At 37.3% G+C, this 25,932-nt stretch overlaps 4 protein-coding genes across 4 annotated transcripts; 2 read left to right on the top strand and 2 right to left on the bottom strand.

The window, feature by feature from the left end:
• Positions 1-461: 461 nt before the first annotated feature.
• LOC140767973 (glycosyltransferase BC10-like) lies at positions 462-2,738 on the bottom strand. The gene is made up of 2 exons (XM_073108039.1): positions 2,045-2,738; positions 462-1,270 (listed from the first exon to the last, which is right to left on the bottom strand). The coding sequence occupies exons 1-2, from the start codon at positions 2,690-2,692 to the stop codon at positions 626-628; spliced, it is 1,293 nt and encodes a 430-aa protein (XP_072964140.1). The 5' UTR covers positions 2,693-2,738; the 3' UTR covers positions 462-625.
• Positions 2,739-4,617: 1,879 nt separating this feature from the next.
• Positions 4,618-5,452, top strand: LOC140769042 (uncharacterized). The gene has a single exon (XM_073109575.1). It carries the CDS (start codon positions 4,684-4,686, stop codon positions 5,182-5,184), a length of 501 nt encoding a protein of 166 aa, XP_072965676.1. The 5' UTR covers positions 4,618-4,683; the 3' UTR covers positions 5,185-5,452.
• Positions 5,453-14,025: 8,573 nt separating this feature from the next.
• LOC140768829 (zinc finger protein GIS3) lies at positions 14,026-15,189 on the top strand. The gene has a single exon (XM_073109255.1). It carries the CDS (start codon positions 14,423-14,425, stop codon positions 15,077-15,079), a length of 657 nt encoding a protein of 218 aa, XP_072965356.1. The 5' UTR covers positions 14,026-14,422; the 3' UTR covers positions 15,080-15,189.
• Positions 15,190-24,028: 8,839 nt separating this feature from the next.
• LOC140769056 (uncharacterized) lies at positions 24,029-25,207 on the bottom strand. Its single transcript, XM_073109597.1, has 3 exons — positions 24,552-25,207; positions 24,400-24,463; positions 24,029-24,281 (listed from the first exon to the last, which is right to left on the bottom strand). Exons 1-3 carry the CDS (start codon positions 25,152-25,154, stop codon positions 24,256-24,258), a joined length of 693 nt encoding a protein of 230 aa, XP_072965698.1. The 5' UTR covers positions 25,155-25,207; the 3' UTR covers positions 24,029-24,255.
• Between the last annotated feature and the right edge of the window lie 725 nt (positions 25,208-25,932).

The raw sequence follows: 25,932 nt of genomic DNA, 5'->3' as shown, positions 1-25,932 counted from the left end.
ATAAGCGCTAGGCTCGATTACACCCCTGGAGCTAGCTAACCATGTCCTGGACTTAGAATGAAACTAAACAAAGAGTGCCACTATTTTGGCTTTTCTTAGGGAAAATTTGTATTTAGCTCCTTAGTAGGTGAAGAATAGTCATCATTTCAAACTATTATTTTTCATTGAGAATATTATCTGTATAGATTATAAATGCATTTCTCAAAAAGCATCATCTTTGTAAAACTTATGCTTAATTAAAATTTAGCCTACAACCCTCTCTACAGCTTGAGCAGTTCAGTTCTAGGAGTGTACCCAACCATAGGGTAACAGATCATGAATTCAGATGTAACTCTTATCTTTGAGTTGGCCCATTTGTAACTCTTATCTTTGAAGAATTAGTCTATATATCTAACATATGTATCAGAATTTAATTACAAAAACCTAATATTTACATGAATATCACATATAGACTTAACTGATGACTACCAATTCCAGACTTTTGCTCTTATTTATCATAACAAGAAGAAGAAGAAGAAAAAGAGGTATGGTATTACAATTGTTTCACATATATTTCATTACCTATAAAAAGAATCAAAGAAAAAAAATATTAATACAATGTTTGTTCTTGATGAATGGGTTAAATTTAGCCAAAGCCCATGACTTTTGGAGCAAAGAGCAGCAATCTGTTCAAAGAGTTCGGCCAGAACTTCCTAGCAAATAAGAAGCAAACATTAGTGGGCTTGCCATTATAAGTGCAAGAACTCCCATACCTCAACCTCTCCAAGAACTCAATGGTCACCACAGTCCTTGAGAAACTAGCTGGGTGTGCCCCACCCTTGGACCAATCCACCCAAGTTAAGCTTCTATTAGCAATTGCCCACCAGTATCTCAAATTCAAGAAAGTCGGCAAGTAATGCTCATCCATATAGCACGCACGCTGATTACAAAATCTCCCAAAAGCTGGGAAGTATTTCTGATCAGCTACAACCTCGATTGCGAGAAGGCGGTCCATCTCGAACCACTGAGAGCCCTTCCGCCATTGATCGAGCTTTACTAAAGGATTCAGCCGCCTATTGTAGCGGCCGCGGCCGGTGCCGCCCGGCAAATCGTAAGACTCGATGTAGATCATCGAAGAATTGATGAGATAAGAGTAGACTGTGGAGAAGTTGAAGAGAGGGATGCAAGACTCCGAGAGGAGAACGAATCTTTGGTTTGATAAATCTAATAGAGCATTAGCTAAAAGGCGACGTTCGGCTTCCATCATGTTGGGTTTTCCCCATTCTACCACCTGCATTAAACCATATTAATGATGTTAATAGTTAGATACCCTACTGAAATATACATCGAGTGTATATATGCAAACAAGTATAAGAGTATTTCTATCTTTTTTACATTTAAGTAGAGGTCTGAAGGGCATTCGTTTAAAGAATAAGTAAGAGGTACCTACACAAAACCCAAGTGTTTTGATTTATATATATGTGCAAATACCAATTTTTGAGGAGTATGCAAGCATAAATAAGGTATTATAGAAGAGTACGTATATATATTATTACACGTAAGTATTATGATAAGTTATGTTAAAATATATTGATATTTAGCATGTTATACAACTTGCGAAGTTGACATCTATAATGTGAACGGAAGGAAGGAATGGATGGGAGAATGCATCACCAGCATGCGTCAAAGCATGCCTTTTCTAGAATTCAACAACTTGACATTTAGATTATAACCCCTTTTCTTCATTTCACACTTGGGAAAAATAAAGCCTTCCCAATATTGCTAGGCTAAGAAGATTGTTGTTTTATTTCTATCCCCTAACCGATCACTTCTCTCCCGTGATCTTCCTTATTCTACGCATGACTTGAATTACTAAACTTTTATGAAAAGTAGTGGCAAAGCATTATATTATGTTTGAATCCCAATGGAATGTCCCCCAGAGATCTGTGGATTTAATTGGTATTCGATCTCTTTTCTGAATTTAGCCATTGTTGCAATTTTTGAACCAAAATTTCCTACAAACACTGTTGAAATTAAACAATGTGAAGAGAATAATTGTTATTACCTTGCTAGGAATTCTTCGATCGTAGAAAACGGAGTCCTTTGGTTCGGATCCATTGAATGAAGGATCCGAGTGCACGTAGATAGAGTACAAGCCTTCATGCCCCTTGAAGAACTTCTCCCACAATGGTGCAAAAGGGAGGCCTCCTTTTGCGAGAAAAAGGAACGCAACCTTCGGCACTAGCGCGGTCGGTGGCCTCTTGATCCGTGGCACCATTGACGCCCGCCAGAGTAGCTCGTCGTCGGTCATGTCATGCATGGACTTTGGCGGTTGCACAAATTCCTTTAGCCCCACTCGCCCTCGAGACGCAATTGTACTGTTTATGACTTCTTGTCGTGGTTGCCGTTGTTGTTGTCGTTGTTCTTGTGGCGGCGGAGAAGACGGAGAACAAATTGTGTGATTTATGACTAGTTGCTGTCTTTGTGGCGGCGGCGAAGGAGGACTAGAAGATAGAGATGACGAAAGAAAGAGGTTGGTAGTTTGTGTAAAATGAAAAGGAGGAGGAAAAGATTTGATATAGAAGGTTGAGACGATTCCGACGGTGAAGCCGAAAGCAATGAGAAGCAAGCTTGAGAGATGCTTGTTGAGAAGGGGGACCATGGAAGAAGGGGGAGGTGAGCATTGCTGATGATAATATCTTGAGCTCTTCATTGCTAGTCGATCTTTATTTTTCTCTGGCTATCTTTATCGGGGGAGGGGGGTGGGGGGAGGGGAAGAGAGAGAGAGCGAACTAGGGAAGGTGGAATGTGGGGGTGATGCATTGGAAGGTCAATACTTATAAGATTCCGAAAGCCACTTGAATGGACTTGGAAAGATGCGTGGATAAATCGAGTTCTAAAAAGGTGGCTACTTTGATCTATTCGAAGCTTCCTTGTGACTTGAAATTGGAAATTTTTAATAGCACATTAAAAGAGGATAATTACTAATTAGTGATTAATCTCGGAAACTCGTGTGGAATAACCTTAAAGCTCGTACTTGCTTGGGTAACCAATTCATGTCTCACGTGATAAACAAACAGGAGTAAACCGTTCCCAAATAGAGTAGTCACTTGGGTTAGTGTTACATGGAAGAAAAATGCTTCTATATATTAATTGTACTCTTACAAAAGGAAAACTATGAAATATTTATAGACCTTTCAATTTATATATTTAATTTGTTGTGATTCCATCTTTACCATGATGATATAAAATATTAATTTCAAAGGAACTTTACAAGTTATCATTTTGTTAATTTTTTCTCTGACAAAAAATCTAAACAATTTTTAAAAAATAATCCTAACCACTTTATTTTTATTTATTTATTGATTGATATGGCATCATCTTGTCTAATTTATTTCTCTATTTCCCGACAATCACTGTAATAGATAAGATTATGCCACATAAAGTAGCATTATTTGTAAACATTTTAGATTGTCTAGTCTATTTAGGTGAATAGTTTGCAAGATAATTCTATTTTGTAATCACATAATAAAGATGCGATCAAATGGTCTAAATTATCTTGCAAAACATCCAATTTATTATAATTATACATTATGCATAAGTGGGCCAAGATAGTTTAGTAGTTAAGTTTTCATAGTCTATGACAAAAGAGGCCCATATTTGGATTTTTCATCATAAACTATATATGCATGGTCTATGTATGTTATGATCTCCCCTTTTATAGTATATCAATATAATAAAATAAAATTGGCGGATAGTAAATTGCTAGTTGCCTTAATCAATAGAGAGGTCCGAAGAACTTGCAATCCCTCAATCACAATGAATGATTGGAATTGAAGAAGAACCATTAATGTTTAAGAAATTTAATTATACAAGTTGATGAATTATTATTACAATTAGATATGAGATCAGCAATCTTTAAGCATCTTACCTCATACTAACTTCTTTTTCTCCTTCAATTCTCAAACAAAGTTCTTGAGCCCCAAACAAGAGGCGTTGACTGACCCCACTGAAGCATGTCCAACTGCTCCACTAATAGTTGGAAATTGTGAATCCAAAGAGCTCTAACTTTTTAAATTAAGCAATAAGAATAATTTGGGATGCTTCGGACTTCACTATGTTCATAACCTATGATGTTAACTGTCCTAATACAAAATAAATATTCTCAGATTAAATGTACTATTATCTTCTTCATAAAATTTTATTCAATTATATTAGATAAGATCATACTACATCTAAAAGGAACTCTTTGAACTTTTCTTGTAGACTACTCGAAGATAATATGCACATAATTATAAAAGGAGTACATCCCAAGAATGCAACCATGGTAGTAGCATTGCAAGAAGAAATTAGAACAAGCTCCATCTATATATGAGATTAAGAAAACAAAACTAGAGATATTAAAAATCCATGCACATTAATGAATCCAGAAAGTAGGATTCAGAGGCTCCTCTGCCCTTTGGAATGGAACCCCACTTGAAGCAAGTAACGGCTACCTACTTTTAAAAATTCAAAAATTAATTTTAATCCAAATCCACCGACCTTAACTCCACTTTCCAGCTTGACCCACCGAAGCAAACACCCGCGTATTCTTGTCCTCCACTCAATTCCTCCTCCTTAAAAACCCAAAACACCCACAAAGGAATCCACACTCCTAAGTTCATTTGAAAGAAAGGAAAGAGAGGGAAGAGAAGAGCAGAAGCAATGCCAAGGAAGAGAAACCCAATTCTAGGACGGGCATTGGACTTCATAGCCCTCTCCATCACCCCCATGGCCAAGTTCAGGAGACCCATCACTCGAAAACTCCTCCTCTTCAAGAAAGCCAAGAGGCTCAAGCTCTTTAGGCATTACCACTATGCGTACATAGGAGCTTACGAGTTCTCACCTTCCAATACCCCCCTCTTCTACCGCCCCTGGGATTCAAAGAAGAAGAAGAAAAGCCGCATTCTATCATTGCTATTGTGCGGCGGCGACCGCGCGGTGTCTGTTGTTGACGGCGGTCGGGACGATGAATTGGAGTTCTCGTCCGCGAGCGGAGATGGCGTCGAAAGAGAACCGATTGAAATGGCGGAATCAGGAGAGGACGATGAAGTGTCGGTGGACCGGCGAGCGGAGAGGTTTATAGAGAGATTCTATGAGGAGATGAGGATCCAGAGGCAAGAATCTTTAGAGCAGTACAAGGAGATGCTCCGGAGAAGCTGTTGATAGATTGTTTGGCTATGCTTGCTCTAAATAAGTTGTGTCAGTAACTGTTCTCAGTTTTGTTCCTTGGCAGGTTTCTTATTTCTTTTGTTTATTTGAAACTCCTTTGTGTTTAATAAATCCTTTTTGGGTTTTAGTTTTCTTTACCTGAATTGATCTGGGTGAACAAGAGGTCTTAGGGTGAAAATTTCTGCATATTCTTCATAGAAAGCAGTGAGTGTTGAACCTTAGGAGCTACCATTTGAATTATACTTGTTTTAAGTTGATATATGTCTGATATGCAATATATAGTTACTATGAAACTTTTAAGTTCTATATAAATCAGCTACCGGTTTCTTATGATCTTATAAACATAGAGTTTCAGTGCATTTTCTAGGTCTTTTATTAGACTTGGATTTCAAAACTTTAAATGGCAGTTAAGTTCGAAAAGAGTGTCTATATAAAATAAAAAATAAAAATTAGTTGTCATTTTTTTTCTATTAAGGTTGGTTGACTTTCCAAAAGAGTACACTATTTTCTGCAATTATTAAGTTATTAGATAACAATCTTAATCACCATCTAGGTCTGTTTTTAATAACTACTAAAAGACTATGGAATTTTGCATTCCACTATTTCTACTTTACCAACTCTAATAAAAGACTAATGAATTATGGGATCCTAAATTGCAATTCTTAGATTTCTCCAAGTGGAAGTTAATACCCTAACACAAAGCCAAGCAAACTTATAAACTCTAGCCGTTGGAGACAATCTCAGCATGGAAAATATTTAGAGGAAAAGTTAGTAACCCTTTTTCCTTTCATAAAATTTGACCGTTGGAAGGCCGGCCAGCATCATATCTACCCCATGATATATAGAAGAAGAACGAAGCAAAGGCCTCATCAACCATGAGAGAATCCACACAACCACTACAAAACCAAAACCAAAACCACCATGATGATTACCTCAAAGCCATGTCTGTCTTCCCTGAGTTCGTCTCGCTGCGGCGTGGGCCAATGTACTCGGCCTACGCCGAGCTCAGAGAATGGAAACTTAGGACTAAGAAGGCTCTTACTCTCTCTATGCCTACTAAGAGAAGCACAACCTCCATAATCTCCTCCATGGCTTTTAGGAAGGAGAACAAGAAGCCCACCGCAGCCTTGCCGCTGGCCCGTCAGCGGCCAGAGGCAATGGCTATGAAGGTGGATGCAAGGAGGGGAAGAAGTGGTGATATTTCCATGAGGAAGAGCTATTCATGCATCAAGGAATTGAAGGAGCTCGCAGTTGAGCAAGGGAGAGTGGAGAGGAGTACTGGCAACAAAGTGGTCATGAGGAGATCTATTGCAAGTTTTAGGAGACAAAACACCATGTTGATGAACTGAGGAGTACTTACTTGGAGGTCTGATATTCTTTATATTGTTTGCATGTTATTAGTTTCTTGTAGTGTTTGAGATTGTTGGTTTGTGGGTGTTTATAAGTATACATGTGTTCAGTAATGCAAAGTTATAGAGAATGTTTGGCATAATTAAAAACCAAGTTGATATGAATTTGGGCCAGAAGTTATGAGTTCCAAATTGGCCCATATGAATAGTATCAGGGTTTGACCCACCTAAGACCTGCCTGGGCTAGTACTACTGCATATTTGCATGGTTTTCAGCTAGAATATTCAAACAGTATTATAAATCTCTTTTTGTTTGCGTAGGCTAGAGTAAAGGGACTAGCGCTCAGTATCATGCACGATTCAGGATTGTGAGTTTGGAGTAACTAATCCACTGCAGAGTGACAGGATGCAGACCTAGAACTTTCACCAATCTGAACCAATCCTATCAGTACTTTATTCCGTACTGTTTGTGGACAAAACTATTGATAGGACCAATTACTGGTGGCTTATAGCCATTGTCCTGGTTGCTCACAAGATGGCTACTGCATGGATCTTTCAGTAAAAGACAGAGTGAACTATCTAATCCATCAATATTGTACTACTTCTTTTACCATATGTTACTACTTCAGGAACATACAAGAGTTACAAGAGGAATCCTTGCTAGGTATGACACTGATGGAAGGGAATGCAGCACTTGAAGTAAAGACAAGCTGGCATAATTGTGCTCACATTGTCTGTTATATCTTCTGAAAGTTAGGTGGAATAGATGCCATTGCATACTCAGATCACACAAAATTGCAAACATTAATCTCAGAGATAGCTTTATTGATGATTTAAGACATAAATTTGGGTATTAACTTGAGCCTTGTCCTGAGCCCCAACTGTTACAGGGTTGCTGAAACTTGAACAGAACTGTTCAAAGATGCACGCACTGCCTTCCTAGTAGTCCTTTTCATATGAACTTTCTTTTTAATTGAGAGAGAAGTGCATAAAGAGTTCAAAGAAAGGCCAAAAATTGTATACACAAGTATAGATAAGATGATTATAAAATGGTTTTCATGAATCCCTTATTTCAGTAACTTGTCTGAGATTTAATTAATTAGTCTTGAGTTTGGCTTGAAGTTGTATTACTACACTACTAACATGGGCTATCACAAACAGAGCAAATTCATGGAGTAGTTAGGAGATTATAGCCAAGAGACAAGAAACAGAAAAGAAGATAAAGATAACTTATTTCACACATCATAAGGGATTACAATCTTTGTTGTCAAAACTGTAGTTTTGACCTTGGTTTCAAAAACCAATCTAACTTCTACTTCACCTCATCAATTGCTTTTAGGAGTTAGACTCAAGAAGTAGCTAATCCTCTTCTCAATAGGCATCTAATCACACATCAAATGATGGTTTAATATAATCCCCCCTAAGTCCATGTGCATCCAACTGTCATTACTTAATGCATCCGTAGTAGATGCCTAATATTAAGTGTCTCGATCGTAGTCGTAACCTACATAGTGTTGGTTAAACTAGTTATTTAATCCACATGATGGGATTAATTATATGGTTAATAAATCTTTAGACATTCTAGATTCTAGACTATGGCCTAGGATTAGTTTCTATGTCACTGGGCAATTAATTAAGTATTGGATTAGAATCACTTCACATGACTTTAAGTAAAATCCACCCAATCTCAAGCTAATAAATTATTAGGGCAGGTAATGTCACTTGAACACAAGGGGGCATATTCTAGAGTTCCTGCCCACATTGCTTGGATTGTTAACAAGTTTCAAACTTATTCTAAAGGAAGAGACCAACTCAATTATTAACACATACCCATTACTTTAATCTTGGTGGGTTCTTCAAAGCAATTGTTGTGGGGGGGATAAAAAAGAAAGAAAGAAAGAGATATGGTTGCTAAGTTGATGGGTATGTGATAATTTAAGATTGGAAGTGGTGACTTGTGCAATTATTTTCATAGGAGTCTCAATTTCCTTTAGGAACACAACTTGGTGGGGCCTAGGTACGATTTGGGTGATCTTATATGCTGCCAACTTTAGTCTTGCAATTAACAACAAGATAAATGGTATGATTAAGGTCTAAATGAAGTGCTTTGGGCAAGGTGGAGACCACTTCAATGTACAAGAAAGCTTTTTGACCTATTGGGCACTCAAGTGAGGTTGTCTTTTGTCTGATACTCCTCTCTAAGAAAGAGAAAGAAGAGAGAGAGAGAGAGAGAGAGAGTGTGTGTGTGTGTGTGAGTATGTGGATGATTTGATGACTATCCATAATCTATGAGGTAGTAAGAAGACTATGAAACCAAAAACCAAAAACTTTCTATAATTCACATAAAGCATATGCTATTTCCTCTTAGATCTTTTCATCTATTTTTCATGATATTGACTTCTCGACTATGTAATACCTCCAACACTCTTGACGATAAAGACAGAAAATTTGAAAAGAATAATTTATTCACAAATTTAAAAAACATGGGGCAATGATAGATGAAATTTTATCTCCCCTCCAAAATAAAGGGTAAATTGGTTAAGCAACTAATACATTGAGATTTAATTTATCAAAAAAAAATTTAATGGGCAATTATTTAACGGAAGAGACATTTAAGAGATAGTTGAGAATGAGAGAGTCAATATGTCATAGAAAAAGAAAATACTAAATAAGAATGTCTAAAAGAAAATAAAAGCAACAAACAATTCAAAGGGTCCCAAGTGTAACTAACTAACTCTTAGATCCTTAGCATACAAACCTTAGATCCTTAGCACACATAAACTAATTCATGATCAAGGACTGTTCATAGATTTAAAGGAGAAAAGGCCATGTGCTTTGCTACCCTAGCAAATAAGCCATAGGTCCATTGTCCTTCTGACCATCTAATGAAGCTCCTTTTAGACATGCCTCATCATCATCATTTATGTGTGCATACAAAGATTGGCAAGGGGAATGGTGGTCCTACAATTAATGTTACTCATTTTATAAGGAAGCTAAGAACAGCGGGGGAGGACAAAGAAAAGGACCTTTGATGAAGTTAAAGAAGCCAAAGTCTTTTTCATTATAAAACTTTGCCCACTTTGTTCCTCACATCACTAGGGAATTCTTTCTAGTAGGTTCACCATGGCAAGGCTAGGGAATCTGAAAGCTAGGGGAGTGATGCATAGATGTGAGGAGTAACATGACTGATATCTGAAATGGTCACTTCAACCACTTTCTAATGAGTGAGAGGGCTAACAGAAGAAAAACTATGGGAGAAAAGACCTGGACCAACTAATGTTCCCAACTCAAGCAAGAGAGACATAAACCTAAGGGCCCCCCTAAGATGCATGAGAATCTCAATTATTTCATGGCTAAGGACAATCAAGTGTAAAAATATCATCATAATCATGATTTTGTTTTCAGAATATCAACATCATGACCACTTCCTGTGTTTAACCATATCTTATACCTATTAGAATATTAAATATTAAAAAAAAATTTACCATGCTTTAAAATTTTACATTTTCAAAGTAGATATTCTATAGATTCAAATTCTAAACATGCCTATATGTTATTTAAAATATAAATCTTCACTCGTTTAAGTTAAGTCACTCTCTTGGACTCATCATAATGTATCGAATCTAGTAAGCTAATTATATCATTTTTGCTCTCTCTCTTTTTTTAAAAAAAAAAAACTATTTTAGAGTTGGTGAGTTAACAAAACCATGAGTTGCATCAAACACCTAGAAGATCAAGGTGACTATTTACAGCATCAAAAGAGAAATCTTTCAATTCCAGATGTTCCTAAAGTGTCAACTTTTAGGTGTAACAGTTATGGACTATCCACTATTGGTGAAAGCGCATTAGCTTTTAGGTTATGCTAGCTTGATGCAGAAGTAAACCCTATGAAGAATACAAATGCTATATATTTTTCTTTTTCTTTTTAGAAAAAAAGATACAAACGCTGTATTTTGAATGCTATAATCTGAATTAAACCCTAGTTTTTATCTATTAACTAATATCAGATTAATAATACACATCATATATTTAACATACTTCCTATCCACCGCAAATGAATGTATGAAAAGATAACCAGACATGCATATCTCCTCACCGCACAAGAAGCATCATTAGGTAAGATTTATTGTTATTTGAGTGAGATGAGAAAGGCATAGAATAGATGAGCAAAATCAAAGGGGGGCAAGGTGGGCCTTGTTTATAAGTTGGAGAAAGACTTTAGAAGAGGAGGAGGAGGAGGAGATGAGGAGGGAATTTTAGGGTGGTGGAGAATACGTTAGAAAAAATAATAACAATAAAAATTCTTTCTTTCTTTCTTTCTTTCTTTCTTTCTTTCTTTCTTTCTTTGTGGTTAGTAGGATTCCAAGAGATTTCTCATCTTAAGTCTAAACCAAAAGTTTGATCCCACGTTATATACAAAACAATAGCTAGGTCTAACGTCAATCTCGGCAACTTCACCCTATCAGAAACGTACAAAGGAGAGTTGGATATTCTTTTCCCTCACTTTAGGTTTTCAAAAGAAACTATAATTTTTCTGGAATAATGGATGAAAGGAATCATACATGTTTTGAGAATCTTGCAAAAGGGTTCATAAATTATTTATTTTTTTAGAGCAATACATCCTAATATGACCATATATGAATTTCTTAATTTATGATGAATTAGTTGCACCACAAGAAGCATAGGTAGATATCACAAGAAGTGGTTCTCTTATTAGTGTTTAATTATTTCCTAGCTAGATTAGACCAAATCTTAGTATGATATGGTATCTTCTATTTTCTTTAGAAAATTTGTACATGAGGATAGAGGCTACACCCAATGTATTTTATATTATTATTATATATATTTTTAATACAATTAGTTATTTTCTTTTTGCTCATTTCCTATTTTTGAGAAAAGATTATTACTTTTCTAATAGATATAGAAATTTAAATTCAAGCCAATCTGAAAACTATATAGTAGCGATTCAATACATATCAATGAATTTCTGAAACAAGATTTTATTTCTAGATCTATAGAGGACTAACATTGACATTTTATCTATTTGTTACTTGACCAATATGATAATTAATTCCCAAAATTTAAGCTGGTATCCCTTAAAAAATCATAGATTTGGTGAAAAGAATTAACTAATTGAAAAACATATGTTTGATTCCGGGGCAATATAAAAAGAGAAGAAAATGAATAGAAATAAAGTGGTTATTAATACTTTCGGCCATCTTTATTGAATATTATACCATTGTAGTCGTTGAATTAAATCTTCTTTCGTTAGGCCTAGTTTGTTTTATATATAAGATTTGTCAAGAATAATTTTATATGCATCTCTTAAATATAAATTTTTTAGGTATTAACTAGTTATCCCTTTAAAAAAGATTATAGATTTAGTGTGGAGGATTAACTAATCGAGAACATTTGTTTCTTAATACGTTGGGTCATTTTTTATGGAATATTTGGTTCTTGCTTAAAATTTTTTAATAATAACTTTTAAGTGCACTTCTTAGATGCAAGTTAGGTGTAGTCATTCACATGTTATAACTTTTACTTTACTAAGATTAAATTTCTTATCTGTGACTCCTAAAGACAACAAGAACCTCTCTAGAAAACGAGATAGAATTTATTTATTTTTGAATAATAATGAAAAGAATAAGAAAATAAACCAAGAAGATGGGTGATGATTAAGGTTATATGGCAGCATTAATGGGGGAGTATCCTGTCTCTAGTGGTCTCAATAATATCCTTAAAGAATGTCTACCTCCTAAAAACCTAAATGGGGAGCACACTCCCCACATGGCTGCACAACCACTTGACAGGAAACAGCCAAATAGGGCTCAGGCTAAGTGACACCCACTCACTCAAAACCACAATTAATGGGCCATTATCCATGCCCTATTGTTATGCCAATTATTTTATTCCCTGTCCAGCCTATACACAACACAAAGCTTCCGACCCTTTAATATGACTACAGTGCACTACTGGAGCTATCCATCTCTAGCTCCTATTTCCATCCTCAATTGCTCACATAGTTATATATGTCAATTTTGCATATTACACCCTATATTCAACCATATTTCCAGTTCAAACCTTATATTTCTACTATTTCAGATAACTTGGTCAGCCGTCTCCGATAATTAGGTTACCGTAGAAATATAGGTGATACGCTCAACGTAAGTGACAGCAATATAATTAGGTTAATAGTTTTTGTGTATATAAGTTTGTACGTATAAGCCATTTTTACACACAAAATAATATAATTGGCGCCCCACTAGCACTTTTTTTAATAAAAAAAAGTCCGTAGATTGATCATATCATTCAGTCCAGGCAACCGATTATAAGGTGATATAAAGGAAGAGAGGGAAAATACGACAAAAGTCCTAAGGATAAGTCTCACACTTGGCTGTATTACAGACTGAACAATAATTAAAGCATGTATCTAAGCAAGCACTAAAGCACAATAATATAAATGAGATAGAGCAAATGTTCTAGAAGCAAGCCACCCGCTTGGCGGGCCGGCAACATTACACGAAGAACAGTATAAGTCTTAGAAGATTGAGCACTGGCTAAGGAGTAGACTCATGCATGAATTCAAGCTCGTTAGTGAAGAAGTTCAGTGACTTTAATAATAAATCACTTAAAATACCTTATTTGAGAAATCCTGAAAATTAGAGCTAGAACCTAGAGCAAAGAAAAAAAAAATGGGGAGCGGGGGAGGGTAGCCGATCTGCTTAATACATCCTTGATACAATCTCTCAAGGTAGTCAATCTTAGAAATAAATAACCCTAATGAGATAAAATCATGACAGTTCTTAGCCACCGCCAGAGCTGGAAGAGGGCTAGGCGCGATAAGGCATAGAACGAGGTATGGACGAGGCAAAACTGAGCCAGTGACTATTGAGGTTGAGAAGAGGTTGGGATCCAACTAGATTCATAACTCTCAGCCCAGTCCGTGGCCACACAGCAGTTCGAGGGAGGAATTAGGATGAGATCCACATTGCTCAACTATGGCAGCATCGACATGGACGGCTAATGAAGGAGTCAGGGTGAAATTGACGGCATTGACCCAAAAGATGAAGGGGATGTGAGACCGGTGATAGCAAGGGCGAAAAAAAGGTAAGGTGAGAGAAAAGATAAGAAAGAGAAAGAGAAAGAAAAAAAAAAGATAAGAGAAGCTAGCAAACCCATCAGGGAGAGAATCATTCTCGCTCGCCTAGAACTTGGCTCCCCCACTAGCATTTTAGTTTGGCTCCACTCTTGCTTGGCATAATTCATTGAATTTGAAGCCTCAGCTACTTGTGTTAGTGATTGGTCCTCGATCAGTATTTAAACTATACAACACACTATAAAGATATGAGTCCATATGAGAATAGATTGAGAATAGAAAAAAGACAAGGTTCAGAAAGCAAAATTGCTTAGACTTATTATAGTGTTATATAAAAGCCCCACAGCAGAGACCGAGACAAGCGCAATCTAGTCTCCCTCTTGTCTCTTGGTTCTGTTCCCCACCTCTCTCTCTCTCTCTCTCTCTCTCTCTCTCTCTCTCTCTCTCTCTCTCTCTCTAAAAAATAAGTTCACCTAGATAGCATTATTTTATTATATATTTACCACCTATTCATATCATTCATATCTCATCCGTTTCAGTTTCCTCTAGCCCCTGTGTGCAGCTAGCGGTGCGACTCCTCTCCTCCTTTTTCCCAACTACTTATATAAACTTCCTCAAGCCAAGCCATCCCCCCTCACGTACATGGATATATTTATATATCACCACCCCTCTCATCTCGATTCTTCATACATGCAGTAGTTAGTTAGTCTTTCCATTTCCTCCTCCAGTCCTCTTCTTCTTCTTCCTCCATAGCTGTAATTGTGAGGATCCGGTGCAAGGCCAGGAACATGAGCAGCCCAAGGCTGAAGCTTTTCGGCTTCCACGTGTCCGAGGAGGAGGAGCCGGATCAGCAGACACAGGTTAACGGATTCGGATCGGACTCCTCCTCGTCGTCCACCACCACGGCCACCGCCTCCGGCGGGGGCGGCGCAGCAGGGGATGGGAGGAAGTACGAGTGCCAGTACTGCTGCCGCGAGTTCGCCAACTCCCAAGCGCTGGGCGGTCACCAGAACGCGCACAAGAAGGAGCGGCAGCAGCTCAAGCGCGCGCAGCTCCACGCCTCCTCCGGGTTCCGGTCACCGCCCGGTGCGCTGTACCCCCGGCCGGCCAACCCCATGGTCTCCGCCTTCGCCCCGGCCCCGCACCTCCTCCATGAGCCGGCGGCGGGGCCCACCAGCTGGGTCTACTTCTCTCGCGCCGCGGCCGCCGCCGCCACCGCCTCGCCGGCCCCGTTCCACGTCTCGCACGGTGGCCTCTTCCCCTCCGCTCCTCCTCCTGCTCCACCCGCCGCCGCCGCCGGAGGGTTCTCCTACCGCCAGCCGCCGCATCTCCAGGTGGGGCCCGCCTCGTCTCTGGCGCGGTTCTCCTCGCCGGGCGATGCGGCCGGATCCGAGGACTCGTTCGGCTTGGACCTCCAGCTCAGCCTCGCGCCGGCCGGCTCCTGAGCCTGTGTTGGCTTCTTTGATCTCGAACGGTGGATCTTTATAAGACTTCGTTGTGATGACCCATGTAGATTTTTCCCTCCTATTATTATTACTATTATTATTTTCTTCAATTGGTTTCTAGAATTCTAGTGTTATTTTTACTGGGTAATGCTTCAAAACACCCCAAGTAAAATGGTAAAAAAAAAGAAAAACATTCTCTCAATCCATGCAGCTGTTGTTAGTGGGGGCGGAGAAAAAGGTAAATTCTCGTCCTTTTATTAACATAAAGTCTTTTGGTTGAATTTTATTTGAGTTTTGTATCTTTCATAAATCACAATCAGCATATCACATCAGATGATACATACTGATATAATCTAACATGTAAAAAATAGAAAAAAAATTCTCTTAAACGTCTCATATACTGATGGTCTAATATTTAAAACGAAAAATTAAAAAAAAAAACCAAAATATATATATATATGTATGTGTATATATATATTTAGAAAAGAGGAAGCTAGCAATGTTGTATTTTGCTTCCCTGGAATGATGGCTTCTTTTACTTAATATTGTACGAACCTTACGTCAAGGAAATCTGGGTAAAAACCCCCCTTAATATTTTTCTTTTTATGGTAAGGTCCCGCGTATCTTTGATTAGATCCGACTGGGACCCGCTCGTGTCCCTGGAGTCCGAACATCCGAGTCAGCTTAGGAGGCGGAGAAACTCAGCTTAGGAGGTGTAGAAGGACCGGGGGTTCTGGACCGTTGTTATACGTTTCGTGAAGTGGTTGGCCTTCTACAGGATGCTTGCTGTTCGACGTGATCACGTGATCGAAATCGCATCACGTTGCTCGAATCCCCTGTATTGGTAGTTGTAGGAGTGATTGGCCACGTACGACGCAGCATTCATCACCCGAAACGCACGCAAATATAAAAGGAGAAAGTACTTATCCATGTACATATTTAAATCAAATAGGGTACTAGGCTAAGCCTTTTCCTAAATGGCACTAGCTAATTAATTATTTTGCTAACTTGGATTAGTTAGTCAACATGTGCACAGTAATAGCGAGTGATGGATGGATCATCCTAAGATTCGTATCACTTAAATTAATAATTTGAACATAGTAATCTAATCCCCACCACCCATTCTCTCTCTATCTCTAGCTTCACCTATGTATATATATATATATAATAATTTATGTATTGGAGACCCATTTGTCATTATGCTAGAACACTGAGTTCTAATATCAAAGCAAACTTGATAAATTTTTTTTTTAGATAACTTGGCCATGGCATGAATATAAGTAATCAACATAGACTAGTATGCATTTTTTATGCATGTACAATGTTTTCATAGGATGTTCTTAAACAACAAGAACAACTAGAGTTTGGATCTTAACCATGTGGTTACCATCATCATCTCCCTTGAAATGGACCTTTCAACCAATAATCCATGCTTGCATCATCTTGGGATCCTGTGTTGCTTGTCTTCTTAGTTTAACATGACTAGGACATAGTATATCTAGCAAGTTCTTCTTTCTTTTTTTCAAGAAAGTGATGCTTTTGATTAGTCTTCAAAGCATTCACTTTATTTTAGAATAAAATAGAGTACCATTTTGAATTAAAGAATGACCAAGGTGACCAAATCTATCACTTAGGAGATCCTGCAAACTAGTTGCAATTGCCAATCTCTCCTAAAATACAAGCAATTTGGGGAAGTGCTTTTAGTTTAGTATGTTGCCTAAGTCAATAAGTGATATGACATGATTGTGATGCAGAGAAGTTGAAGGAAACTATCGTAAAGTAGTGAGAGAGGGTGTGAATGATCTGACCTCTAAGCTGCTAAATCATATGTAGGAGGAATAAACACCAAGTCCTTCTCTATTCTAGATACAAAAGTCGTAGAAGTATCAGATATGGGGTATAATGATGCAGGGCAGGGAAGGGTCGGAATACTTGAAATTCAAATAAGAATAAAACGAACTTATTCAGCCACAGGATAAACATTTATCAATAATTCAACTCAAACGCAGAGGAATAAACATAATTTAGAATTATGAGGTTTACACAGACTTTGCCACAAAAAAAAGGACATGCTACATGACAACCTAAAAGACTGTACGACTTTTAATCATTTTCATATTTCTCATATCCCTAACAAGTTTCGTCCAATTCTAAGGTGGGCACATCCTGCCTATATCCAAGTCACTTGAATTCCAACATCAATTCTCTTATTGGCTCGTAATCTATCTCAATGTGAACGACATCACTGTCATTCTACAGCTAGAATTTTGGTATGGAGTAACAAATTGTAATGCCAAAACTTACTCTTCAACAGATATGATGCAAATGTTTTAAGAAGCAATGCACTTGAAGCAAAATGTCATGAATAAGAGGGAAATAGAAGGTAAATTTGAGAAACTGAATTGATCTTTAATGGACAATTCTATTGGCAATTCGATATCAATTACAACCATCATCTTCCAGTACTATCTTGCTTTGCTCGCGGACTTGCAATATGTTTTCTTATGGTGGGATTCCAAATGCCTTTTTGTGTATGATGGTGAGATATGTCGTATTTTCTGTTCTTTTATCAAATTAACATTTCAGTGAACTATTCATCCAGACTTGATTAATTCATAGCAAGTGCAGCATGAATGAAGAACGAGATAATGCAACTAATAGAATGGAACAGTAAATTTAAGACTGGAAGATAAAATATAACCCTTGCATAGGAATTCACGTAAGTTTGCCCCATTTCCTTCGAGAAGCAAAGGTTGTTTCTGTTTAACTTTTAGTGCAGGTTAAATTTTATGAATCAACAATCTCTCTTCCAACCAAAAAGAAACCTACTTAAATGAACAAGAAATCATTGAAAATATTATTCTTATCTGTAGACCAGCAAATAAAGCAAACAATACCGAAAAACTTGGATACTACTGAACCTAAGGAAAAACCGAATAATTACACATCGATCATATTTTATTTAAAAGCCTTTAGATATTACAGATGGCTTCAACTTTTAGTTTGGTATACAAAAGCCAGGTTATTCTTAGTGGCATCATAATCCACAACCAACTAAATAATCCCATCCTTGCCAAAGGAATAAGTTTCCCTTTTGAGTAGAGAAAGTACACTTGCTTAAGAGCCATGTGGGTCACCATCACCAAGATGCCCAACTACAAACAAATCTCAGGAGGTGAGATATGCAAACACTTTATTATGATCTAATAAAGATTAAAGACTCTTGTACTCTTAATGTCAACCTCACCCCAATTGGATGGTGATTCAAATGTGGACCCAAATTTAAAGCTCTCTTCCCACAGAGGTTTCCTATACATATATAGGCGCCGAAAGTTAGCAGTTGCAACTAAGAGCTTACGTATTAGTCTTCAAACAATCCTTGTTTAAAAATTTCCAAATGCACTCTACTTGGGTCAAAGGGGAAGCTAAGATGCCATCCAAAGGTGAAGATAAGAAATTAAAAATGTGGCTGCACACAATTTAACAAGAGTGGGAGATATTAGGGTAATATAAAGGGGTTCTACCTCCACTATGAGTCTATGCAGCACCATAATTACTTGCAACTGGAAAGGGGTTCCACCTTTTGGGGACTAATTGAGAGCAAGAGGAGTGACTTCCTTTAGATCAAGGGAGACATTTGAGTCAAAATACTCAATTGAGTGGGACCAAGGGAGCAACTACCAGTCATTGATCAACAAGTAGTGACAAGAAGCAAGGTACTCCCAAAGGGGGTAGACTGTAGAGCACCCAAAGCTTTAGTTACTATAAAGAATGGGCATTATTATTATAGCAAAAGATCTATTAGATGACAGTATATAAAAGATGAAAGGACATAGGGTGGATAGTTGATGATTTGATCGGATAAAAGCTGGCACCCTTTATGGAAATGAGTACATGCTTTCACTTTCGTTATGGAGTCGGCTATTAATTGGTGAGAATGTCTCACAATTATTGGATAGGTTAGTGTAAATTCCAACTGCATTTGCAATTTCTTTATATTAACAAGAAGCCAAAGCTAATTTTATGGAAACATATTATTCTGTAGTAAGATTTGATGATAATTCTACCAAAGTTATTCCAAAAGAAGTCAGATGTATTGATTCAAGTAATTCCTCGAATCATTATGTGCTTTTCCCTTTACTATATAAATATAGAAGCTAATTCTTCACTATCATTTATAAAGAGTTATGATCTGGAAAAAGTTTATAACCCCATTTAATCTACTTTATTGAGATTTAGGGAGAGATATTGTTTTAGGAGCATTTGACTTCGCGCCTAACTCTCCCCCTGTTCACAGATAAAGGGCGAGTTAAGCAGCAACCAAATGGAATTTTAAGGTATCACCCAATACTTGGATAAGTATCTGGATTGACACATGGGAGCTTTGCCTAAAAAAAGCCATGAAGTTGGTAGCTTAAAATTTGAGGTACTTCTTAACCAGCAGGTATGCTCAAGACAACTGCTCATCTCCAAGTGTTAATCTTATAGCATGCAGATGAATGATATGTAAATGTTGAATAACCACTACGATACTAGATTGTTGTATGGCTATGCCTGAGAATTTAATGGCCTAGCCCAAAAAGTTCTGGCCTGAAACAAGTGCTCTCAAAGTAAATTAGGTAAGGCTTAATTACAAAAATTAGTTAAAGGAGATTTTACAATTTATACCTTATACTCTGCTCGTATTTTCATTAATACCCTATCATACGAGTATTTATCATTCGATCTTTTATATCAAGAACATTATGAAATGTAAAGGCAAGTTTATCAAACTTTAGTGAATTGATGAATTATACAAGCATCACTATAACAAATAAAGGAGTAGAATTACTTTGATGTGCAAGAACAGCTGAGGGAATTGAAATATATAAACTAAAATTTACTTTAACAGATGAGGAATAAACAAAATCAGAATTTTTAGTGAGGACAGGATTACTCAACCGTACAGTGAAGTAGAGAATAGAGTTTCTTAGAGAAAACGTGTTACTTAATGTTAAATTAAATTAGATGAAGAAGCGGTATGGAGAATATGCAAATGCTGTTAATCAAGATGAGATTAAAATTAAGTACAAGTACCTGTGATGATGAGGATTAGCCATGAAGGGAATGCCAGGAGTTGAATGGCACGTGGGACACTCTGCATCATCAGTGGGAAAGCCAAGTGATTTATCCTTTTAGAATGAGAGAAGAAATTTGTTGATTAAGGACGACATTTCCTGTATAACAATAATGAATTTAATTATTTCATAAGAGCGTGATAGTAAAAACTCCTGTATATCAGCGGATCAAAGAGAAAAAATTGTAAAACATTGCTAATCAAAGAAAATATAGAACAATTATGGATCTGCAAGGTCAATGCTATCAATAAATCCTAGCAATGGTTGCATAGAGATGCTGAGTTGAGCATGACTAAATAGAATTCATGCATTGTGGTATTAAGAAACATATGATCAGATTTTTCTGCTAATCTGTATAGTTCATGCTTGTACTACTCAAACAGTTATTCAGAAATATCTCATCGTTGCCAGCATATTAAAGCAGGTGAGAAGATAATAACAAGAAGCTGAACCAAATAGTGACCACAAGAAAATTTATTAGCTCTTTGTATGAATACCTAGTTCTTAAGAACAAGAATTTTATCTACTTTTGCCAAACTATCAGTTTCCAAATCAGGTTAGTATGAGATTTTAAAACCTATAGCCAGGCTCCCAGAGAGCAACTTTTCAAAACCAAGAAGGAGACGGTAAAATTTATCATAATAAATATTTGTAACAATAACAATTAAGTTTCCAGAGCTTAAGAGAGGTTATACTGAAAATGCATTCCACATCAACTGGCGATTCATGAACTCAAAGACGAAAGCTCTATTCATATTAGGACTACCATAAACAAGCTTTGCTTGTGAAGCCCTTTCAACTGTACTTTCGTGCCTGGAAAACCATACATCAAGATTGTCAAAAGTTAGAACCACAAATTTTATCCACAAAAGAACTTTCGGTTGTAGGAACTTAAATATCACACGTGGACCAATAGATCTGCTTTTCCACAATTTTAGCTTCAAATGAGCATAGATGAAGACTTTATCATGAACACTGTCGTGGTAAATGACAATATGACATCAAAACAAACTTCCTCTTCAAATCATAGTTCTTTATTATTTGTTATGGCTCTTTTAGTACTTTTAGAATTTATTGATTTTAGCATTTTCTGTTACATTAGATAACTGGGCCCCAACTAGATGGGCTTAGCTGCTTATTGTTGTTGTATTAAAATAACTTGGAACAAAAGAAAGCCTAAAACTGCTAAAATCAGTAATAAGTTTGTCTTCGGGAACATCTTAAGGAAAGACCAGAATTAGAACCATGCAAATAAACTATTTAGTTCATATACATAGATCATATGTTGCCAACTGCTATAAACATCATCTACTCCCCCTAATTTCACATTACACAAGATCTCCTTAGATCTATTTCATACAGTTGAGTTGATCAATGGCTGCTAGGTTGGGTTGACCAACATATTATTTTATCAGATTGAAATGGTGATATTTACAATGTGAATAACAGTAACAAAGGACAACTTTGATTATGTAATAGTACAAGTGTGTCAAAAAAATTACAGGAAGATCGTCCAAATTTTGATTGCATTTATCAATTTAATTAAATAGTAGTCCTGTATTCCTCTGTCAAGAGAAAAAACAAAATCAAACTTCTGCTCTTCTTACAAAGTACAAACTTTCGAGAATTTCAAAACCTTGATTTTCAAGAAATCAAAACTCTATAATAAAGTGAGAAACAAACTTCAGGGGATATGGTAATAAGGAAATTACGAGCACTATGTTCACTGTCACCAAGTTCATTATGTTGGTACTACACCATATCTTTCTTACCACCTTCAACCATATGATATACCTCTCCAGCAACCAAATTTTAATCAGCACAGATATGAACATTGCTAATTTCATGCATAAGTCCAAAAACAAATCCCTCATCAAATCAAACATTAGAACCACTAATATACTGTAACAGAAAAGGTCAAGTTAACTACAATGGGCAAGGGTTGAATACCTTCTTTTCCTCCAGTGGCCACCGCATGTTCATGTCTATACCTCAAATTCATCAAAGCATATCCTGGAGTTGGCTTACCCACCCCTAATCGGGAACCTCCATAGAAGAAACTCAAGAAAAGCTTCAAATATACTTCTTGCCCTGGCTAGAAATTTGACATATACGAAAGTCAGATTGATGCTAATGAAAAAGATGAACATTCCCGGTCCACATGCTGGCCCAGATTTCAATTCCATGGTTTATCATTTACAGAAAAAAAGCTAATAGTGAATGTTGCCAAGAACTTAAGCATTAACTCAAATTTAATATGTCATAAACTTTCTCAGACAAAGGCTCTAAGAGCTAAAACACATTAAAAAGAAAATCAACATTATGTAATATATTAGTAATTGCCATCACTTCCAGCATGAAAAATTATTATCTACCAGTCAGTTACACAAAATTATCACATTTAGTAACAAATTGGATCATAATAGAAATGGCCACTCTAAGTATCCCTCGGTGCTCTTGACTTGTGGTAAATATCAAGATATATTATTTGTAGGTATGACATACCTCTCTTTTTGGATAAATGGATAGTCTTTTGTGTTCAACAATCCCACCTTCTTCAAATCTATAGTAGCTTCTTCTTCTTGGCCATAATGTGGAATGCTCCATCTTAAGCCTTGTGCTATTTTCTAGTAGCAGAATCAAGACTGAATAAATGTAAGAATCACTTCTCAAAAAAACACACCCATGTTCAAAGGTTGCTAGATCCATGATGAAGCAATGAATTTATACATTAAGCAACTCCTGAGTGGTTTATGAAAACATTAAATGAAGTTAATAAGGAAAAGTGGAACACAAATAACATAGTATAATCTTTCTATTGATGCTGTTACCTTTGCACAGAACAAGCATTGCATCAAAAATATAACAGCACTCTCCTGAGACCCAAATTCAAGCAAGATACTATGAAGCTCACTTTCTTGAGTCAAATGGCTGGTGTTGAAATATAGGTTCTCCACCTCATTGAAATTTTACCACATACATTGCCAACATCATTAATTAGCTAAAGCCCCACGATCTCTACTCCATGAAGAAGAAAGTCAGGGTCTAAGCCTTAAATCTATACCAGAGAGAAAGCACTTACAGAGGTACAGAATGGAGAATCGGCGACAATAACAACTCAGGAAACAAATTATTACACAAACTCTTGAGCAGTAAAATGTGGCGTCTAAAATGATGCCAAGCCTTTCCGCTGTAGAAAGACATCAAGATGATCTTTTTTGGAAACTAATATCAACAGCACTATGAAACGACGAAGCAAGTTGTTCGAACTTTAGTGAATAAAAAATTACTTCCTCATGCAAAGCTAGCTGATAAAATTAAACATAGAAAATAACATGAGGAATTAATAAAACAAATTAGGATGTATAGCAATGACAGGACTGTCAACCATACAGTGAAGTGGAGAACAGGGTTTCTTAGAGGATGTCACATGATGTTAATTTGAAATAGATGAAGAAAACTGAAACTAATCCTGCTGTTCACTAATTTTCTCAACTTTTCATATTAGTTTCGTTAGTGAGAATGGCATCAAAACATCCGGTGGTGTCACCTGTATCCATATATACAGTGAGCATTGTAACTAAATTCTCCAACTACCTTGTTTTGTAGCAACATAAAGGAAAAAAAAAAATTTAGCAATCCTCTCACTGATTTACCTTCTTGTAACATTAATTCTAATGTCATTGCAGTGTACACTACCTAGAAACCCCATCGCATCTTTCAGTGTACTCATTTAGAACATTCAACCTTGTGAAATAAACATATTTATGAAGGGAATTTGTGTCCAATGGAAAAAGGAAAATTCATATGTAACCTGTACAACCTAGAGAAATTCTGAAAGGGAAAAAAAACCAAAATTCTGATATATGATATTTCTTAGATAATCCAGTCCACCAAGCTAATGAACCAGCTCAGACCAGATAAGTTGCAAGTTCTATATACTTCTAATTCAAATATCAATTACAAGGGCGAGGTATGCACAATCTAATCATTTTAACAGAAATTCAACAATAGCCAGCAGCAGAAAAACAAGAATGATTCCTTGAAGAGGAAAAAAAATCAATAGTGCAATTCACCATTTGTTCCTGCAAAATTCAAACAACACCAAAAGAAACCAATAAGATTTAGTCATAATTCGTAATCTAACTAAAAGCGTATTGGAATTGGAATTTAGAACGAGAACAATCTGCCTTGATTGATTACCTTTATTAACACTCTTGTACGAATCTGTAGTTATCTCCGATAGCATATAACCAGGGAAAACCGACTGCAAACAAAAGAGAAACAAAATTCATTAAGAAATCGATCGAGAACAAAATCGAATCAAAAACCGAAAAAGAAAGAAGCTTTCTTACATCGAGCTGCTTCTGAACGCTCTTGGGCCGCTTCTTGGGTTTCCGAAGAGGTTTCTTCTCCGTGAGAATCAAGAAATCCTCCTCTATTTCCTTCTTCGACAACTTGAGAAAAAACCTCGGCCGCTCCTCCTCCTTCTCCCTAACCTCCGATCTTAACCTCCTCGAACTCCGTCCTTTCTCCGCCGTTGCGGGCGACGGTGACGGAGACGACAACGACTTCGGCAATCCCGCCTTCTTCCAAGCACTCCTCGTCCTCGCCGACGCTGCCAATACCATTGCCGCCACCACCTCCTTATTCCCCGATGAGGGTGGGATCTCTGACGAGGGCGGCGGCGGCGGCGGAGAGTTTCTCTTCCCCGGAGCACTGCAAGCTGCCTTCCTCGTCCTCAGATTCGACGATCTCGCCGCAACAGTTGCCACATCCACCTCCTTAGCAGCGCGGGAGGATGCGCCAGGATTCCTACAGAGGAGGAGGCGATGAGTCTTCCAGCCTAGGAACTGAAAATTGTGGAGGCGGGAGCGGGAGATCGGCCGTGGAGAAGAAGAAGATGGTGGAGTCGGGTGCTTCGCCGGTGGGTCACCTCCGCCCTCTCCCTGCGCCATTGTTAAGGCTGGGACGGTGACCGTAACCCTTTCTTTCGAAAGCTTGGAGAAGACAAAAAGAGAGGGAAGCAGAAATCGAGAGAGAGAGAGAATGCTTAAAAAGTAAAGCTATAGGGGTATCGCGGGGATTTAATGTAATATGGGGGGTTATGTAAAAATTGAAAAGTAAGGTGAGTAATTTTACGAATTGGGCCCTCTATTTTTAATATTACAATATGGCTTCTCTTTCTCAAAAATAGCAACAGAACACAGTTTTTAGTTTGAATTCTAAGCAGACTAAGAATTCTTCTAGTATTTACCCAAAAGGAGAAGGAATAAGAATAAACTAAAACTGTATAATTCAATCAATCACACAACTTTTGGGCATCAATTAATTGTCCAATGCTCATGTTTTGCCTTTCAAAGTGCAAGCAAATATTATCTTTCAATCAAAAAGTCTGCAACACAACTTCAATCCCTATACTATTCACATGAATGCCAGAAGAACAACAAACTGAAGAGACCCAAAACCATATCTAACTCCATTACACCCACTCTTCATCAGAATAGTTCAACAGCAGCCTTCTCCTCCTCTGCTCAGGCAGCCTTGCCGGGCTAGTCTGGGTTCCCGCCGTAGCAGTGCCGGCGCTCGCAGTCTCATTCGGCTTTGTATCCTTCACCTTTAGGGGAAAAAATTGCAAAACTATAAAGAGTTCTGAAACCCACATATACTTAGAAAAAGAGGAGAATTAGAAGAGGGTGAGGTTCCCTATTACATCCAGCTCTCTCTGATCAACTC

This window comes from Typha angustifolia, chromosome 10 (genome assembly GCF_048772165.1).
Source record: "Typha angustifolia cultivar Huaian chromosome 10, ASM4877216v1, whole genome shotgun sequence".
In the NCBI taxonomy this organism is placed as follows: domain Eukaryota; kingdom Viridiplantae; phylum Streptophyta; class Magnoliopsida; order Poales; family Typhaceae; genus Typha; species Typha angustifolia.
Note: the sequence above shows the minus strand (reverse complement) of the source record. Positions and strands in the feature narration are given on the sequence as shown.

Coding starts and splice junctions, on each gene's coding strand:
- LOC140767973 (XM_073108039.1), bottom strand. CDS start 2,692: ATGAAGAGCTCAAGATATTATCATCAGCAATGCTCACCTCCCCCTTCT. Junction 1,271..2,044: donor ATCGAAGAATTCCTAGCAAG/GTAATAACAATT, acceptor GGTTTAATGCAG/GTGGTAGAATGGGGAAAACC.
- LOC140769042 (XM_073109575.1), top strand. CDS start 4,684: ATGCCAAGGAAGAGAAACCCAATTCTAGGACGGGCATTGGACTTCATA.
- LOC140768829 (XM_073109255.1), top strand. CDS start 14,423: ATGAGCAGCCCAAGGCTGAAGCTTTTCGGCTTCCACGTGTCCGAGGAG.
- LOC140769056 (XM_073109597.1), bottom strand. CDS start 25,154: ATGGCGCAGGGAGAGGGCGGAGGTGACCCACCGGCGAAGCACCCGACT. Junction 24,464..24,551: donor GCGTTCAGAAGCAGCTCGAT/GTAAGAAAGCTT, acceptor TTTTGTTTGCAG/TCGGTTTTCCCTGGTTATAT. Junction 24,282..24,399: donor GTACAAGAGTGTTAATAAAG/GTAATCAATCAA, acceptor TGAATTTTGCAG/GAACAAATGGTGAATTGCAC.